Raw genomic sequence first — 19,669 nt, forward strand, 5'->3', positions numbered from 1 at the left:
CACGTTCCAGGATATACTACATTTACCCTTGTGAAGGTTGAAGTAATGGAGAGTTCTATGATTAAGAAAAATATAAGAAGAAATGCGACAACTTTTTTTTTTAAAGATAACTTGATTTTTAAGAACAGCAACCCAAATTAATACATTTGGTTTATATTTCTTTGGAGGTCTTATCTATGGACCTGATAAGTCTGAATTTCATTTGAAAGTTCTGATTGCTATAGATTCTGATGAGTTTGTTGCTGTTCTGACCCTGAATTTTAAGAGACTTGTGACCTATAAAATATTAATGTATTGGTGTGCATCTCCATCTTTCTTCACCCCTGAAAATGGAAAACGTAAATAATACCACAACACTTGTAGGTACAACTTGTGCAGCTGTAAAACTGTTTGCTGTGTGCCCTGGCTGTACTCTCTAGTGCTCTAGGAAAGGAAAGCAAGTGCTTAAGTGCGTCAGACATGGGAATTAAAGAAACTTTCATATTCATACAATAAATTGTGATACCCAGTGAGGCTGACTGTGACTGATCTCAAAAGTAGGAGTATCCTTTCTTTTCTCCTTTTCTCTCTTTTTGTTGTCCTCAATGGAACAAAAGACTAAACTGCTTTTTTTTAAAACACAAAATAAAACAGAGAAGAATTTACCCATATAAAATAAATACAAGTAAACTTTGATGTCATCTTGAAACGAAAATTTAAACAAAACTGGTGTTTTGAAGTTGTTGAAGCACTTCTTGTATCCTCGTCACATTAACAGTTTTATATTTGCTGAAACTTCCCTGAGTTCAGGCTGTTTTTATGAGTGGTTCTGGTAGGTCTACAACTGCAGTTTTCCACAAAAGTGCAGTTTTGTTACATTGTTTTTCTAAGGAGAAGGAGAAAGATCAGAAAGCAAGGAAGCAACTCCATTTTTTTTAAATGCCCTTAGGAATGTGTAATGAAATAGATAGTTCATCTGAAAGTTTGGCTGTACATGAGGCTGGTGCTCTGAAATGCTTGAATTCTTTCTAAGCATAAATTGGCTGTTGTACACAATTTACACTTGTGCATTTTGCCTCATCCCTAAGGCTAGGACACCAGTTTGCTGTCTGAGTAGGGTGTAGTGAAGGGAAGTGAGGTCAGGATTAGTTCTAGAACAAAATTATGAAGGAGTTGGTGCAGTGAAATATGGGCATTTCAGGTATTCATTGAGAAGTAGAAGTCCATTTACCAGAATTAAAATAATGTCAGAGATGGGTTAGTCTGGTTAGAGATTCCCAAAATACAGTAACACATTATTATTTTTTAATAACATAGTATTTATAAAAGTATGTCCCATTTGGGGCATACCACTGCCACTGCTATGTTCTATGTGTAACCAAATACCAAAGCTGCAGGCATTAAAAATAGAATCCTCCAAACTAAATTTTTTTGAGTTTACACATTGCTAACTAATGTCAAGATGTCAGGAAAATTAAATCAGTTTTAAAAATGCAGGCTGGGAAATTTGAAATCATATCTGCAAGTTCTCTTTGTAATTCAAATGGAAATAAAGAGATTGCCAAAACACAGGGAGCCTCATTTATTATTTGCAGATGCTACTTTCCCTCTGCTCCCTTAGCAATAAACTGACATTTTGAAAGAGTTCCTTCTTCAAGCAAGCAAAATCAGCTGTAAGTCACTAAGAATATGTGGTTGCATTAGCAAGGCTTGCTCAGGCTCAAGGGAAGGGATAGCCGAATATTACCATTGTTTTAATTACTATTTGATGATCTGGATAATCTTTGAGCAAAGCATTGTTCTTGATTCATTTATAATTTTCCATTGGCTTTAACACTAATAAAATCTGTCCTGTCGGTGCTCATGTTCAGATGTTTTTTGTAGAAGCTCAGAGCAAATTGAAGATTTTCCTTAAAAAAACCCACCACCAAAACAAAAAAAATGAACTTATAGCTAATAAGTCCTGTGGTAAGGACCAAACATCAAAAATACTCTGCTAGTTCCCTGCAACTTAAAATTACCTTTGGGGAGGGAGTCAGTAGGTGTTAAATTGCATTAAGAACAGCCAAGTCAGGAAAAAATGTCCTACAAGTAAGTCAGGTGGAGAAAGTGCCTAAGTGCCCACCTCAAAATATTCCAGAAATGCAGCAGAAATGTGAAACACTTTCTTCCTATTGTTCTTCTGTTACAAGAAAGATTCACTTGTTGTACCTGTACTCATGAGTTGGGATTTTTGCATTCTTCTCCAGTCTCAGCTAAAAGCCTGAGCTAAACCCGCTGTGCAATCAATAAATGATGTAGCCTTTGTTACTTAATACATTATTGCTATCACTATGAAACAAAATTGAATGCTTTAAAGTACAATTTTCTTCACAAAGGGGGAATTTTAGATTTGTTTTTGATTTTTTTACAGTAGCAGAGGTATAAAACTGAACTCATGTTTTATGAAGGTTTGAATACAGTGTCAATTACAAAAATTACTTCTTAATTTTAAAGTCCTCTAGACTACTTTGTTAATTATCAACAGTGTCTGATGACTCCATCCTACAAAGTATCCCTGATTATCTGCTTTCCTTTGAGTAGGCACCTGAGTGAGCCAGTTGACTCTGGCATTGCTTATACGCTCTGGCAGGTTAACTGAGGAGTAAGCATTCCCATTATCTTGCAGAATTCAGCCTTGAATGTTTTATTTAAGAATGAAGAAGCTCTGATAATTTTTTTTTCCCCAATGTGTACACCACTACTATGAGTCATGATTTTAAACATGTCAGCTGCCCTGTCACTTGTTATCCCAGACCTTTACAGCAGTTGGTGATGAGGCAAGTGATTCTGAAAAGCGACAGCAAAAGTGAACTATTGGGGTGGGTCTTTTTCCTTTGTGTTGTTGCCATGAATTTCAAGAATGAAGGCATCTGTGAGTTGCTAGGGAGCAGCTGTACTCATACATTACATGCAGCAGAGAGTAAGACATATTTAAAATGCTCAGACTGATTTCTTTGAACATACAGAATGCTCCTTGGGCAGGAGCATTTTTTAGTGTGTTCCACAATGGATCGCTTGTGATTCAAAGGAAAGAATTGTCTTGTGAGAAAAAAACAATCCTTGGCATATAATAGAAATAGAAGGTATCAATATAACTTTGGAAATAGGATACAGTAGTAAGAAGATAGAATTTGCTGCCTCTGATTATATAGTTCTTGGTGACTAGTAAAAATTTGAGTATCTGCAATAATAAAAAGTTGGCAATAGTAATGACTTGCATTGGATTAAAGGTGTAGTTTCTGTTTTCTGACTTTTCCTGCTCCCCAGATCTCTTCATATGTTTGAATATCTGTCAAATGCCCCCCCTCTCTGCTTTTCTCACATAAAAGATATCATGACACGTAACTTCATGGTACTCATAAAGAGAAAAAAATAAAATTAATGAATATGTGGGTGTTACACATATATATACCACATATATATGTTTTCACGATGTAATTTTGTTAAAATATTTGTTTTGAAAATTTTAACATTACTCAAGATTTCAGTAAGAATTGTGATTTTTCTTTTTCAAGCGGGATGATTCCTTTCTCCCCAGGATGAAATACTAAATTTTTTTGGGTCAGTCTATGGTGGTTTGTTTTTTTTTTTTTTTTGGGGGGGGGACGGGTTTGGATGGGAGAGGGAGAACAGAGAGCAATGAATGAGCTCAGAGCTGACGAATGTCCTGGACCAAGTTGAAGTAGATGTATAAATTAGAAAAACTCTTAAGTTATCCCACTAGCTATTTTTTAATTTAATATTCTGATAGGATTTATGAGGCAGGGATTTTACTTCAATCAAGAATTGTAAGATAACTGTCCTTTGTCTAGGTAAAGAGTGGATAGAAATGCTTTGTATTGGGATGAATAAACCTCTGGAAGCGCATGCTCTTTTCAGTAATTATAAAGGTGACTTGGGTGCTTGCTAAGCCTTAGGTTTAGAAATCCCAAAGCTACAGAAATCCCCAGCCATCAGCAAAGAGCAAGCATCATTCTCCATTTCTTCCTGGTTTTAGCAGAGAATTACACATTGCAAAGAACCAGCTTTGGTATTGTGTCAGATTAGGTCATGCAAGCGCCTGAGAAAAATGTTCACCAATTCTTCTAGTTCTGTGAAATGAATGCCATGATAATATAGTTTACTTTGTGTAGTTTCAACCCAGGGATGGAGGAGAGTTTTGAACGCTCACTGCACAGTTTTAAGGGTGCTAGATGCTGGTAACAGGGTTTGTCAGCAGTTGGACATGACGAGCAATGCACCATATCTAGGTTTCTCCCAGGACCTCCAGTCAGGAATAAAAGGAGATGGAGCCAAGAACAGGCTGGAGACAAGGCTACAGTGTGGGTCCAACATCCATCCAAGAGACAGGTCTGAAGAAAAGATTTAACATACATCTGAGGGGTCTATCTAGGAGATGGACTAACTATAGTATGGGGTCAAGGTCCATTGAAGGGGCTAGGTGCTGGAGACAGGTATACCTCTCCCGTAGCCAAGGACTGGGCTGAAATGGAGGCCATGGGCAGGGGTGTGGGTGGAGGTCCTCAGTGAGTCAGGTCATGGTCATTGAGACCTATTAGTACCCTGTAGTGGTAGAAAGCAAGAGACTTTTTGGAAGGACTGGGGGAATTGGCCATGGGAGATGCTCTCCAACAGCAGGGAGTGGGCAGGAAGAGAATAGTTTACAAAATATTTAAGTTTTGCTCTGTTCTGAGGGGTTTAAAAAAAAATATTTAATGAGTTAATTGCTTTATAAGCTTGTAAAACTTAGCACAAGATTTTGCAAGCACTCTTAATATTTTGGTGTAGTGACTTTCAGAAAAGATGGAGGAAGACCTACCACAATATTTTGGTTGATTTGGGATCCCATGCTCAGCAGTAGCTTTGAACTGTAGTTTTAACATCATGATAAACATCAGCTGGTCCAGACTGATTACAAAGCATTGGTCATGGACAGAGGTGTCCCATCAGCCTAGCTGAACTAAGTGATCTTGTGAATAGTATTGAAATAATAAAAACATCAATAGATTTGCCTTGTATGGAGAGGTATTATTGGAGCTGTTGAGTTATTTTGTTTCTCTATTCCAAAGCATATTTCAAGACAGGAAAAGGTACAGTGGTTTTGGTTAACTTTTGAAATTCTGGGTTTGAACTTCTGAAGATCTTGTCTCATATGATTTCTGTGTCCATGAAAGTATTCGATGATGAGACTGAGATTGGCATATTCATGCCTCATGTTTAGGCCCTCAGCCAGGTTAACACTGCCTGAAGAAAAACCTCTGTTTTTTCTTAAACCGGGAGACTGACAGTTTCAAAACAAACAAACAAACAAAAAACAGGCAAAGGAATTCTATTGTAGTTTAGATTAATTCAACATGAATTATTATTCCTTGTTATTCGGGTAGTCTGTGTAAACAGTGCCAAGACTACGGATCCAAACCACAGAGAATTTATTACTCTCAGGAACTTTTTCTGAGTGCAATAAAGCATGTGGGCCATTGAAATAAAATTTCAATGTTAAAGGGGGCCCCAATGCCTGCCACAACATAGCAAGAGCCAGGCGCATCGTTCGTTCTCTCTCAATTTGTACAGAAATGTTTGATTTTCCCTTTAGAAAGCATGGAGAATGTCTCTTTGTGAGAAATTTATAAACATGTCCTTGAAGACTGGGTAGAGAAGGGCATGTTCTCCTGAGGAGCTGGCAGTTTTTCTAATCTTCACTACATTCAGTGATCGTCCTTTTGTTGTTTCATCCTAATGTGACTCCCTATCATATTCTCTCGCCTAAAACCTTGCAGTTCTTTATACCAAAATAAATATGGAGCATTTAGAAAGCAATTTTAATGCATTCTTGCCAGAATAAAGAAGTACATGGCTATTGAATTCAGAGAAAACATTATTTTTTGTGCTATGACCTTACAGGTTTTACTTAGTCATGCAATGAGGCTTTATTCTGTGAGAAGTGGTAGGGCTTTACTGACAATTTGGAGAGCTTTTAGCAAAACATTAGTGATTAAAGTACCAAAAATGATTTTAGACATAAAAGCCAACAGAAACTTCCATTCACTTGGTCAAAGCAATATAATAAAATGCATTCAAATTAGCTCTCCTTAACAAGCCACAGAGCCTGCCAAATTGCATTTGGAAAGATGAATGATCACACCTTTGCTGATAAGACCGTTTATGGCTATTTGAGATGAGCTTTTGCTAATTGTGTTTGACTGCTAGGTGGGAGGCTTGGAGAAGGAAATCTTGTCACAGGGTGCCAAATCCTAAAGTACATTGTCATTTCCCTGTGTGTTGTGCTGAACTGCTGCAGTGCCATGGCTGAATTAAAGGGGAGCAGGCAACAAATAAATTATGTACACACATCTTAAATAATTAGTGAATATTTCTTACATGTTCCTTGGTAGCTGAGACAGGTCTCACCCTTCAGGAAAATAAAGTGTGTGAAGTTCTGAGTTATTTTTGATGCCTTTCATTTAGGAACTTGTGGGATAAATCTTCTAGCAGTGGTAGAAGCAAGGGAGATAGGTACTCTGAGCCCTGCGGTTGGGTAAAACAAAGAGGAGGAGAAAGACAGACTCAACTCAATGTGGGATCTTGTGCAAAACTCAAAGGGTTTTTTTTGGGAAGGTTGTTATGAATTTTTTTCCTTTTATTTTTTTGATTACTGACAAATAACAGATTGTGAAGCCAGCCTCAGAATCAGGCTGTGTTGGTGGTAGGACCCACGATGCCTGTTATAGAAGTTTTAAGTTAAATTATGAATAGGACTCCTGTCTCTTGTGGTGCTGATCCTTGTTAAGTCATTCAAGCTTTTGAACTGTGCTCATAGCTAGTGTTGGAGAAGAAAAATGAGAATGTTTATTTTTTTCCTGCAAATATACTCACTTAGACCATACTTTGATAGTCTGCAGCTTTCAAACCATTCAGGCTTGGAAGTGTGGGAACAACTTCCCTATAGGAGTGGGGTATGTGAAAAATTTGAGTGCTTTCAAATTGGGGGTTCATAGGATCATATATTTGCTAGAAGGACGGATTAGATACAGGGATGAAAGAGCAGATTTCCAATCCAGGTTCTCAATCTCTTACCAGTATGGTTTACTGTAACTTTGCTCTAGACTGAAATAAATTATTCCTTTTGTGTTTCTCATTGGTAAGGGTGCAAAGTCATGGATGGATGCAGAGCACCGTCACCTTAACTCTGCTGAGCCTGTTAGAAACTGTATTTCACTAAAGCTCTTAAAGCTGTCAAAGAATTAGCACTACAGTGTTCTCACCCTTATAATACAGCTGGTCAGCACAGGCTCCAAGTTATCCCTGTCCTCCAGCTGCTCCAAACCTGCATTACTTGCCTGTGCCCCTACTCTGTATTTTCTTTGCTTGTGGCCTCCTTAATGTTTGTTTATAACATTGAGTAAAATATCCAATTACAATGAAATGGCACCTTCGCAGTAAACTACTGCTTTCTCCAAATTTTAAGATGTTTTTTGCCTAATTGAAACTCCCAAATGAAAAAGGATTATATTTACATTTTTGTATTGCTTTCAGCACTTGGTAGCAAATGAAAAGCAGTTGCATGAAGAAATCTGAAAAAAAAGAGAAACTAGGAACAAAATTGAACAAAGCAAAATATTTTCACAAGCAAAATAAATGAATTCTTTAATATGATTTTGAAAAGTATTATTTAAAAACTTCTGTGAAAGTTACTTTATATCTTTCTAGCCTATTTGCAAAATCTTGTGACCATTCTTCTATATATTTAGTAACCTTTGACGCAAGTGTACTTCACACAGTCATGAACAAAGTTTGAAGATTTTGGCACTACATTTCTCTTCAAAAAGTAAGACATGAACACCTGGTAGCAACCATATTCCTGTGTCTGTTCCTTACGTGATCAGGGTGAATATTTGCTGATGATGGGAAAACCTGTCAGTTTTGCAAGATTTGATGGTCACTCAAATTCAGATACTTCTCTGAAATTTACATTCTTGATTCAAACCATCTGGATCTAGAAAACTGATTTCTACTCTTGCCGTGCCTGTAGGACTGTAAGGCTCTTCTGGTCACTACAGTCAGTTTAACTCTGAATCCCACTGCTGACCGTGTAAATGTGTTTCAGAGAAAAATGTGTAAAATTCTGTAGTGATCAGTTGTAGAATAAAATGTCTTTATTTCCAGTTTTGATGATTAATAATTGGCCTATAGGCCACTTCTACTACTAAGATCTGTCAAAAAAAGAAAAGATATTTTGAAAGATATTTTGTGTAATGCCTAAGATAAATTTCTGTGTAGCAGTTTTTAAAATCAAACACTTCAGAAATATCCAAACTATAGTCTGAGTTAATTACAAATGATCTTCTTTTGTAGTGGTTTTCTGCTCATGATGCACTGTGTTTTTTTTTTAAAATAATTGCTACTATAAGAAGAATTAAAGCATATTGCAATTACTCACTCACTAGTTGAAAGGATAGACTGTACTTCTGAAGGAAAAAAAACCAAACCCAACATAAGTGTTGTGAAATTCAAACATGATGAAAACCTATGACAGCTTATGAGACATGCCCAGTAGTTGTCAGAAATTTATTTGTGGTAAATATCCATCAAGCACCAGAGGCATATTCCGGTGAGTTTCTTTAAGGTCTCCATAGCTTTAACCCGAGAAACCTGGCCAGGCTGGTAGACACAGTCTGGTCTGCAGTTTCTCGGTTCTTGTGCTGGACAGGAGCCAGCGCATTAGCGCTGGACCCGTTCCTGCCTGTGCTTGAAATTACTGCTCGGGAGACAGCACAGCCCCCACCAGGCAGTGCTGCGGAGAGGCAGAGTACTTGAGTAAACTCAGGCCATCTGTTGGTTGCATAAATTACTTTTCCCCATTTGCCCATCTAGCCATAAGGTATCCACTTTTTTTTTTTTTTTTGCGCTTTTTAAAAATTTTATTTCCCCAATTAGTATATTTTTTCTTTATCCAGTTCCAGTAGGCTAGAGATAGGCAAATGGATTTCCTGCTACTTTTTTCTTTACATCTTGTGGTTGTGTGCATTTCATTGTAGGGGTTTGTTTAACTAATCAAATGATTCCCTTTATATATATGTGTTCTGCGTTGGAAACAGTTAATGGCTCTTCAACAGCGATAACCTTTGTTCATCACAAAGGAGCAACATGATTATAGTTCCTTTCTTGTCTTCCATCCCCATTTTTTCCCCTTTCATTTTTCCCCCATTTCCTCCTTTTTGTTTCTCTTCCCCTTTTTCCTCTTTTCTTATTTGTTTTCTTCCTCTTCTTCCCTCATGAATACTAACATTATAGTATGAATAAATAGATAAGGGACTAAACTGATTATATTAGCATAACTGAAATGTTTTACTGCAAATGGTATGTTTGTTGCTCAGCATTCAAGGAAGAATTAAATTCAGCAATAAGTGTTTGATTTCTACTTAAGTAATTTTAAAGGATTTCCATTTTACTTCTCTTTCAGCACTCTGTAGGAATCAGATTACTCGATCATTTAGCAGCTGAATACTCTGTCACTAGAAATAGTTTTGAAGATTTATTAAATGATTTTTAGTGGCACCTTCTACCTCTCAGACAAAAAGGTAAACTATTTCACAAGGCACATTTTGATTTTCCTAGCAATAGTCTTTCTGAAGCTTTCCAGTAAGAACAGAGGACAGCCTGATGCTGGTTCTGTCAAGTAGCTTTGCTTACTTTGAAAGTCTGTTGCCATTTTGATTTATTTCCATTTTCCCCCCTTACAGATTTATTTGCAAAACAAAAATTTGTATACTGTAGAAGCCAACAACCCTCGTCAGCTAGTGGAAATTGCAGCCAGAGACATTGAAAAACTTCTGAGCAACAGGTCTAAAGCCTTGGTGGTGAGTACTAATGGGTTAGGTTTTCTATCTGGCATTTTAAAAAAAAGTTATTTATTATTGAAACATGGTTTTATGGTTATTTTTGTTGCCTATGCACTTACGGGCAACATCAGCCTGATGTGTACAGGACAGGACATGTAGAAAGATGGCTTGTGACTTCATGGTAGAAAATGAACTCATTAAGTCATTGGCATAGGGCAGATGTTTGTAATACTGATGGACAGGTTAGGAACCACAGCCAAGTAACAAATCAAGCTATAAATAGATTGGAAAATATTTCTTTAAGTGACGCACGTGAATGTTTATGACATGAAGATCACTGTACTCTACAGTCACTAGTGATCTTGGGGAAGCAAGAAGTAGAGCTTTTTTAAAATGTGATTTAAAAATAATGGCATCTTTGAAGTCATGATGTTCATTTTGGTTATATTGCTGATTACATCTGTTAATATTTGGTCTCTTCGTCTTTTTGGTTTACTCAGTCTTTCTTGACGGTAGCAACTAATTGTTCTCCTTCAACAAATGTAGCCATGTGTGAATCAGACTCATTTCCATACCTATTCTATTTCTGACTTGCTAATTTAATCTGTATTTCAATCATGTTTTGTATCAACACAGTTAATCTCAAACTATGAGTGTGAAAACCATGCAGTATGGTAACCTCACATTTCTTTACGCTTTAAATAAGAAGTAGCTATTTCTTTAAAGTGCTTTTTCCAGCAGTCTCTTTCTCTTCTATAAGACACCAAACCTGGGTAATTGCTTTTTAGGATTCCTGCTCACATCACTCTGACCTGTATCAGAGTGATATTCAGAACATACTGACCAAACGTGCATGGGGGGATCCGGATGAATTCATAAACATGCTTTTTGCAGAGTGGAGCTATTGGAAATAGGTTTAAAGGATGGAACAGCAGACTGGGATTCCCTGAGCAATTACATATCCACATAAACTTGCAGATGAGTTTGGACATGTCATTTAAAGTGAAAGAGAGAAGGAAGAGGGATTAATTCACCTAACTGTAGACATCTACGCAGCTGGTCGTCCTAAGCTCCTTTTTTGTTCAGTAGAATAAAATAGGCACTTCTCAGTCAGGATTGACCTGACATGTTCCGAATAAGACTTTAAAATGGGATGAACTACAGCCCAGATGTACTCTTTCTCTGTCAGAGGAGCCTCGATGTAAATGTCTATAATGTCAGTCTATGAAGTTGGGGGAGACGAGTCCCACCCAAGCAGTCCTTTTATCAGTACAGTTTCATGCAGCTGAAGAATCAGTCTGAGAGTGAAACTGCTGCTGCACAATGTCTTGGGGACTACCCTTCTTGCAGGTGATGAGATTTTGCTCAGTCTCTTGTCTGTGCATGGGTACCACAGGAGGTACCCGTTTTCCTGCCTTTTGTTCTTAGCAGGAGTGGACTTTTCCTGTTCCCATAGCTTCCCTAACATGCCACATACATCAGTGTTATCTGGGCCAAAGCTTCTCTGCTTTAGTCAAATGAGTGTAAAATAGATACTATTTTATTGCTTGGTTTTCCTGTTTTAACTCAGTGGGCATGTGTTTTTGTAGCACTCTGTGGACTTTGCATTATTATTGTAAAATATTTTGTCATTTGCAGACTTTTGTGAACACATGAGGTTTTCCACCATATCCCCATTAACCCTTACAAGTCTGATGTTTTTAAGTTATAACAGCCAAATCTTATATTTTCTTGAGATTCAAGATTAATGTAGGGGTTTGTGGGGGGGTGTGGTGGCTTGATCTTAAAACTCTTATGAAAATTAAATAAGTATGTCATACTTACTTTAGAAAAGATTCCAGAACAGTTTTTTTCTGTGAATGTAGAAGAAGAAGGGTTCATAACTCATTTTAGGCAAGCCCATGGTCACTTTTTAAAGAGGGTAATATGATTCAATTCCCTGATGTAGAAGAAGATTAAATTAGGCGAAGGGTGTTCCTTCAGTCCAGTTGCTCTTTGTTGTTCTTAAAAGAAATCTTCCAAACTTCTCAGATAATTTTAAATTATCGAGCCCATGCATCTTGAAGGCAAATAAAAAGTCCTCCAGATGTGTTAGTGGCTAAAGACTTATGACTTTAAAACAATTTTATTATTTTGCAGGGTGTGACTCATGATGTCTTTAATGCTTGGGGTTGCCATTACTACCAATGCTCCCATGAATGTACAATACTTACTATTTTTAGCTGCATGCTATCATTTCAGGATGCATGTCAGCAAGACTTCTGCATGACATCTTTATCAATCTGGCCACTTCACGCAGGATGAAATTCATGCCCAAACAGGTGAAAATAACTTAGCTCCCCTCCCACACTTCACATGTCTGAATTTGATTTGCCATCCTTTAAATACTGATCAATGATGCTTCTATTCAGTGTTGGAACATCTCTGATTTTTTTTTTAAATTACACGCACACCCCCCCCGCTCCCACCCACCTCACCCCCCCCCCTTCCCAGAATCACCCACCTCTCCCACCCACCTCACCCCACCCCAGAATCACCAGATTTTACAAACATTAATTACATGATTACAACACATACCTAAGATCGTTTTTTGCAGCAGAGTGATTGAAATGACCTGTTACAAACATTCCTCTACTCCAGCTTAAGAAGGATGGAGACATCTTACAGAGGTTGTCAGTTTGTCTTGCTGAAACTTTCTGTGAAATTTGTGTATTTTTTATTTCCTAATTTTATATGTATAATTATATATATATATATAAATGTATGTATGGTAACCTACTGTGCTTTTTTTAAGCAAGTGGTATTCAGTTTCTCTCTTTATATCCTACTTTGGTTTTTTCTTTATTTTTTTTAAATTTTTTTTTAAAACAACATTTTTTAAACAAATACAAAGTTTTCAAAATTAATTTCTTAAGAAAACTTTCTAAGGATGGTTGCTCATAGATGATTCCTGAGAAAACTGACTTTTCCCTTTGTATCAAATGCCAGCCACAGCCAGAGCCAATGCATTCAAAAGTGCGTATAACCTTTCAAAGCAGTAAAACTGGCTTAAGCTTTTAAATATTATTTTTATTATTGTTAAGGTGATTAAGCTTTTAAATAATATTTTCATTGTTTGATTTAGCTTCTGATTTCTGCTTCAGACATTTCTCTCAACCATTGTCAAGGCTAGCTCTTCTGGGGAATTCTGTTATTTCTATAAAAAAATGTATTTCTGATGTATATTTATGTACCCAGCAACTTGGTCTGACTGAAAAAAAGAGGAAAAGGCCAAAGAAGCATTACTTAAGGGGAAAAATACCCTTTTATTAATCTCAGTCCTAGTCAGATCTCTTTGCTGACTCATATTCTACATTGTTATTAACTTCGGATCACTTCATGTTGGTTTCTCTTGTGCTATCATCTAACCTTATCAGCTCCTAATGGCTCAGATATTTACACTGCCTTTTCTATTTGTAGCTATCCCAGATATATATCAGAGATTTCAATGATTTCAGATTTTAAATCTTCCTTTGGATTATTTTTATACACAGGAGACACACTTCCTATCTCCTGCATCTAAACTGATATTTTCTGCTAAGAGAATTTCTTGACTTTCCATGTGTATTTCTGTTTCTTCTTCTTTTCAAGGACTGTCTTTACACTGATATTTTGTAAACTTTATGTAGTGAGGCTGAATTACTTATCTGAAATATAAGTAGTCTTAAATCTGATGGGTCATATTTTCTCTGACATCAGGAGTAGAGCTGAATGCAACTGTTACTAATGATTGCGCAGAAAGTTTTACCATTGGGGCTAATATGACTCAACATGTTAATTAAGACCTGAATCCTGAAAAGAGTATGATGCAAAAGCATCATACATCCTCCAGTGATGCCACGAGGAAGGTGCCAGTGAATGACATCAACAGTGCCGTTGTTCAGAGACTAGCATACCCCAGGGATGCCATGATTTTCTCTAACCATGCTACACAAACAATCTTTGGGCAAGGGTATAATAAGCAAATACTAGTGATGACTTTTCTAATAGTAAGTTGGCTTCCCTTGAGCTACAAGAGCACCTTTAAATGAGACGTAACTCTTGCATTCCAATTTATTTGTATTTTCATGCAACCTTGTGCTAGAAAACTCTCTACATATGACTTAAATGTAAAATTAGTGGTTCTGTGCATTGCACACAAAAGGCCTGAGTAATGTGGAAAGCTTTGTGATTTCATTTCTGGTTTGTACGAGAAAGCATTATAATGAAAGTCTGGACAAAGATGACTTGTCTCACTGTAAGGAAAAAACAAGTCTATTTTTATTTTTTCATGTGTATGAATTTATGTTTGGGAGAAGCTTAAAAATGCTCATTGAAATAGTTACCTAGCTGGGGAAGGAGAAGGGGTAAAGTCCAAATCTGAACTCAGAGGGCTGTTCTAGATAGCTATTACTAGACGATATTAACCATAGAAGAAAAAAGATGAAAAGAAAACTGAGAATTTTCTAGCAAGGCATAGTGGAGGAAAAGAGTGGTATGAGTAGTAAGGAGGGAGGCAGGCAAACAACAGTCTTATAGCCAAGGATGCTGAGGAGTGTCTTGCATTAGAGCCTGTTGTTCAAATAGTGAGCGTTTATTTTGTGGTTTGCTGTTGTTTACTGTTGCATACTTGCCTGGCCAAACCCTATTGAACACACACTATTTCAATATTACAGTATTTCCATATGCATATGGTATACATATGGTCCTACAAGGAGCAGGGAGTTGGACTTGATCCTTATGGGTCCCTTCCAACTTGAGATATTCTATGATTCTATGGTATTACAGGCAACTTAACATTCTGTCTCTGTGTACTTGCTGAAAGATGGTGTACAGTCCAGCTGTGCTGCGGTTGCAACCTGCATTTCCAGGTGTGTAATGAAAGACAGGTGGGGATTTCATGGAAAACATGTCCTGCAATAACTACAGGCAAAACTTGCAAAGGTTCTTAGATGTTTTTCAGGTACACAACCTTTCCAAGTGTACCAATAAATAGTACACCCAACCCATTAGGCAGTCTGGCACATAAAGTGTTCATTTTCACTGGAGTTATCCTCTGTTTTAAAGTTCCTACCCCATTCATCAGTTTGTAGCTTTCTGGAGCTGTGTAGATTGTGCTAATAGATCATAATCTTTCAGTTCAGGTGGAAACTAAATAATTTAAACAAAAACTTTTCTATATACAAGAAAGTGAGGATACTTGTATTTGGACGATAGTAATATTTATTTGAGTATCACTAGAAATACTCAATAGGGTACTTGACATTGTAATATATGAATAAAATATGTTTTGAGGAGTTACAAACATTTTCTCTGTTCTATATAAACAAACCCTTTAAAACTCATTAATATATGAGATGGACGCATAGTTTTCCTTTCTTGTGTAAAATACTGTAGTAATCTTAAGTTTGCTTCAATAATGCAAAGATCCTAATTTTTGTTGTCACACTTTCAAATTTAAAATTACAAATTGTGGTTTTTAGAAAAGTATATTTAAAAAACTCAGTGCTTTGCAAAAGTCTGTTCTGGGGTTTTGTTTGCTGTTCATGCATCGTGTTGTGAGGGAAGTGAAGTGTGACTTATGTTAAAGTAATATTTGAACGAGTGCCGCACACTGGATCTAAGGTGCAGTTTCACTCCTGTGCAGTGCGAAGTCATTAGCTGTGCAGCCCTGGGCCTGCCTTTGCTTATTTGAGCAGCCCATTACTCAATAGATATTGGGGAGCATCCTTCATCTTCTATGGCAGGAAAATCTGCTGGTTTACATTCTTGCTCATTTTTGCTGGTATATTTGAATTTAAGAGATTAAGCAAGTTTGAATCTCTTAGATAATAGAAAATTAAAGTTAAGGGAGAAAATGATGAATAAAGAACACAGTCTTTGCAAGCATAGCCTGCAGAAAATTTGGAAACAGGATCAAAACATCTTATTTTATGCTTAGATAAGATTACTTTCTGCAGTCCCAAATCCTTTAACTGTTGGCTATGTGTTTGTGTAATATTTTGAGATGAATCCTACTTGTCCTCCTATCCAAAATTAGGATGTATGCATATTGCCCTGCAAATCTTCTTTTCCACAGTGAAATATCTCTTTCTGGAAAGCCTCAGTGTCATTAGGTTATTATCAACACTGTGGTGTACACTCAGTGCATTTATTAATAAACTTTTCTTCCATTACTGCCCATATTCTAAGGCAACAGCATATTCGTTTTTTGAAGCAAACACTCAAGGTCCACTAAAATACATTTCACTGGAGAATGAGAGACATCCATATTTTCACTGGCAAATTCCTGCTTAATATTTTTTTTGTTTTGCTGTAGGGTCATTTGTTTTTGCTTTAACTATTAAACCCTTGCATTAAGGTCATTCAAGGGAGGCTACTAGTCAATACTCTTGGATCCTTGGGGGCTGTGTAGACAAAGATGAGTTACATGCAGATTTGCACCTTATTGTCTAGATCTCTTCAGACATCTCAACTAGAGACTTTATGCCTTCGTTCTAGCCTTTATGCCTTGTTTTTTTTGAAATCTGAGGAAACTGAGTTTCCATGGAAACTGAGGCACAGATTGTATGCTAGGAGACAGGTTCCCTCTACGTTCTGTTGGGAAGTGTCCAAGGTGCACAACTGTGTCTGTGAATGAGGAGTTCAGAATGTTTATCTGCTAGTTTAGATGCAATTTCAACACAGCTGTGAAAATGTGTCCAGATCTCTTAGTATTTCCCTGCCCGCCTGAAATAAGGCTTCAATGTCTCACAATACAACTGGGAAGTTTAAATAAACATGTGTTATAACGTATTTTGAGATTCCTGGGCAGAGATGCTGTGCACTTTAAATAGGGTTGGGAATTTTTCTGTGGCCTGGAAGACCTATAAAACTGAAATAAATTTTGTAGGTGTGCTTGATACTACTGGTTTTTGGAAGGGATCCAAAACTCTTGAGTTGTGTTTGGATGACTAAAACCAACCTAACATCCTTAAAACTCTCTGGGGCACCCGTCTTCTGGTCTGCTAATTGCCTATACTGACAAGATTCCACTCTAAAAATACTCTGTAGAGAAATTTGAGTTGACCGCCCATTTGGCAGAACTTACAGTGGGCAGCATCCACTGCTTTTGAGCTCTGTTGCAACTCAGTCACTGGTCTCCTGAGCTCCACTTGAAATTCCAAAGAAGCCTACATAGTCACACCTAATGGAATCCACCACATCACATGGTATTCTAAAGCTTAGAGGTAATCGCTCCATGAGGACCTGGGCTAGGTCTCTAGCTGAAAATATCTGTGTATACATATGGATACGTATCTGGATCTGAACACATTTGTACAGGTATGTTACAATTGCATCTACGTGCATATGGGAAATGTGTATTTTTCCATTTATCTTCTAATCTAAAAGGTAAATAGACAAAACATCTGAACAGGGAGGAGGATCTGCAACTCAGTTCTTTTCTTTCCTATTTAAGTCCTCTGATCACAAGGCTAAAGTCCTGCAATCCATAGCAAAATCTGTGCAAAAATCACATTTTGATGGTAACAGCTTCCTTCCACCTTCAATATAATCTCTTCAAATATGTTAAATCCACTTATTCTCAGACTGTAAGGGCCAGAATCCTTGCCTGAAAAGCAGGTCATTCTTCAGAGGTGTAGTTTGAATCCTTCTAGAGTTGAGGGCAATCTGTGATTCTGACTTCCCTCATTATTTTGCAAATGATGACACAGTAAACACTGTGATTTTGACATTAGAAGGCAGTGATGAGCTAGGTTTTGAGTTGATGGAGGCAACTCATGTTTCCTGTTAGTTCCTTATGTGTGGGTGTGATATCCTGTAGAATCAACAGAGAAGGGGAGAGGTCTCAGTTTTACCTTTGAGTTGTGGTAGCATTGGAAGGTTAATAAAGATAAAATGTCTTGTCCTTGTCTTTCCTAGCTGGCTTTAAGAACATAGGCCTTGTGGGGTTTTCTTGTACTGATTTCAGTACAAAAAAGAAGTGTTACTCATGCCTTGATAAATTTGCTGCTGTTTTCTCCTGACTTCTGTTTTTTGTTTCCAGGTGTTTCTACCGCATTGACTCACTTGCCAGTTACAGGCAGTGTTAGACAGTTGTATTGGAGTGGGCTCAAGTTGGAGAAATTCAGATAAGGAAAACAGCTTGAATTGTGGTTAGTCTACCAGCAAGCAACGTTTTCCCACATTTTGTCAGTATTTTTTGTTAGTTCTTATATGAGAAACTGGCCATCATAAAGAATCTGGCAATGGACTTTGTGTACTAGGTTGTTTACCAAAATAATTTCGGGTCTGACTTTTAAGAAGAGAAAGTCTTCACAGATGGAAAAGAGTAAATTAACTGGAGTCTATTACTGATTGAACAGAAGAATGAGGTTTTGTCTATGCACATTTTTGTGCTGTGTGCACAGGTTGTGTTATTTTTCACTCTAACACATTCATTTTTGCCTTGGAATTGTCAGGCTGTGGCTGTTTCTTCTCTTTAATATTTTAAAATTTTTATTCTTGTATTTTAACTTTCCCTTTCAAGCTGGAGATGGCTCTTTCGCTATAGGAAAAGATTACACAAAGTGTGTACCAGTATCACAAACCAGGTGGCTTTAATTGTGCCACTATCCTACCAGAAAAATACCGATGTTTTGGAAAAGTACAAATAAAATAGACTTTTCCCTGTATAAGGACTGTAAGATCATGCATAGTGTATGTTTTTACATGATGGTATGTCTTTTTTCTTTGTTTTTTTTCCATTATGTATTTGGTAGAATTTTACAGAGTTAGGATTCTAGGCCTATTTATATGTTTACTTTTTATATCTCCATCAATTCTCTGCATACTGAGTAACTCACCGAGGTGGAAAATTTCTAAATTTTATTTCTGGATGCTTCCTGCAAGTATTCAGAATAGATACTGTCATCTCCTTTTTGCAGCATTAGATTTAGATTTCAGGCCATGACTAGAACTGGTCCAAATAGCAGAAATAGCTGCCTCAGATAAGGCAGGGAATTTGTAGGTGAGTTTAAGACTGATCCTGCATTTCTTTTAAAACTACTTTCACTGGAAATTTGCACACTAGCAAAAAAGGTTCTACATATGCTTTTTTTAGACCATAATGCTGAGTCTGCTAGCCTATGTGAACTTTGCTTGTATCTCCAGATGTAAATGTAGCCTATTCTGAAAGTCACTTGTAGTTGCTGAAGCAAATGTGTTTTAGAATGACAACTAGTGAGATGTGACACTTGTGAAGTCAAACATTTGTCAAGTTGTCCACATGTCAGACGTTTGAATTTGTTTTCACTTGTCTTGCCTTGAGTCTTATTTTATTAACCAAAATCCAGGTTGTATAGATGCAACATTATGCCTCAGAGGAAAGAATCACATAACTCACATACCTTGCAAGGCATCATAACAGTCGGGCAGGATAAATCATAGGGCTTGCAATGAAAGTTCTTACAAATATTGCCTGTTTCTATGCTTTTTCTTTCCACGGTTGACTTTATTTGCCTTCTGCGGATCTTGTATTCTTGTTGACAGATAAAGAGCGGGTCGTCCCTCCCACTTCTCATATCCTCATAGGTAGCCATGAGTCATCATTTTGATTTTTGTGGACCTGAACATTATATAGTGCTGAAATGGCATCTAGTATGCTTAGCTTAGAGAGACACCTGCTGAATCTCTGTCCTGCTAGCACAGTGTTTTTGCAGTTAGAGCTTATAAGTGTGATTGAGGCGATGAAAGCTAAAAAGAGCTTGTAGCAAATAATATTACTGGATGATCAGCTTCACAATTTAACT

The 19,669-nt window shown here is 37.1% G+C and overlaps 1 protein-coding gene across 8 annotated transcripts in view; it reads left to right on the plus strand.

Moving 5' to 3' along the window:
• The window catches only part of CACNA2D1 (calcium voltage-gated channel auxiliary subunit alpha2delta 1), a 431,936-nt gene that overhangs the window by 67,773 nt on the left and 344,494 nt on the right, over positions 1-19,669 (plus strand). For all 8 annotated transcript variants that reach the window (XR_005828022.1, XM_040595297.1, XM_040595291.1 and 5 more), the window contains exon 3: positions 9,762-9,878. Coding sequence is in view for 7 of the 8 variants with exons in the window: in XM_040595297.1 (XP_040451231.1) it covers positions 9,762-9,878 (117 nt within the window). In the remaining variant the exon portion in view is untranslated. The remainder of the gene's footprint in view (positions 1-9,761; positions 9,879-19,669) is intronic.

Source organism: Falco naumanni, chromosome 5, assembly GCF_017639655.2.
Source record: "Falco naumanni isolate bFalNau1 chromosome 5, bFalNau1.pat, whole genome shotgun sequence".
In the NCBI taxonomy this organism is placed as follows: Eukaryota; Metazoa; Chordata; class Aves; order Falconiformes; family Falconidae; genus Falco; species Falco naumanni.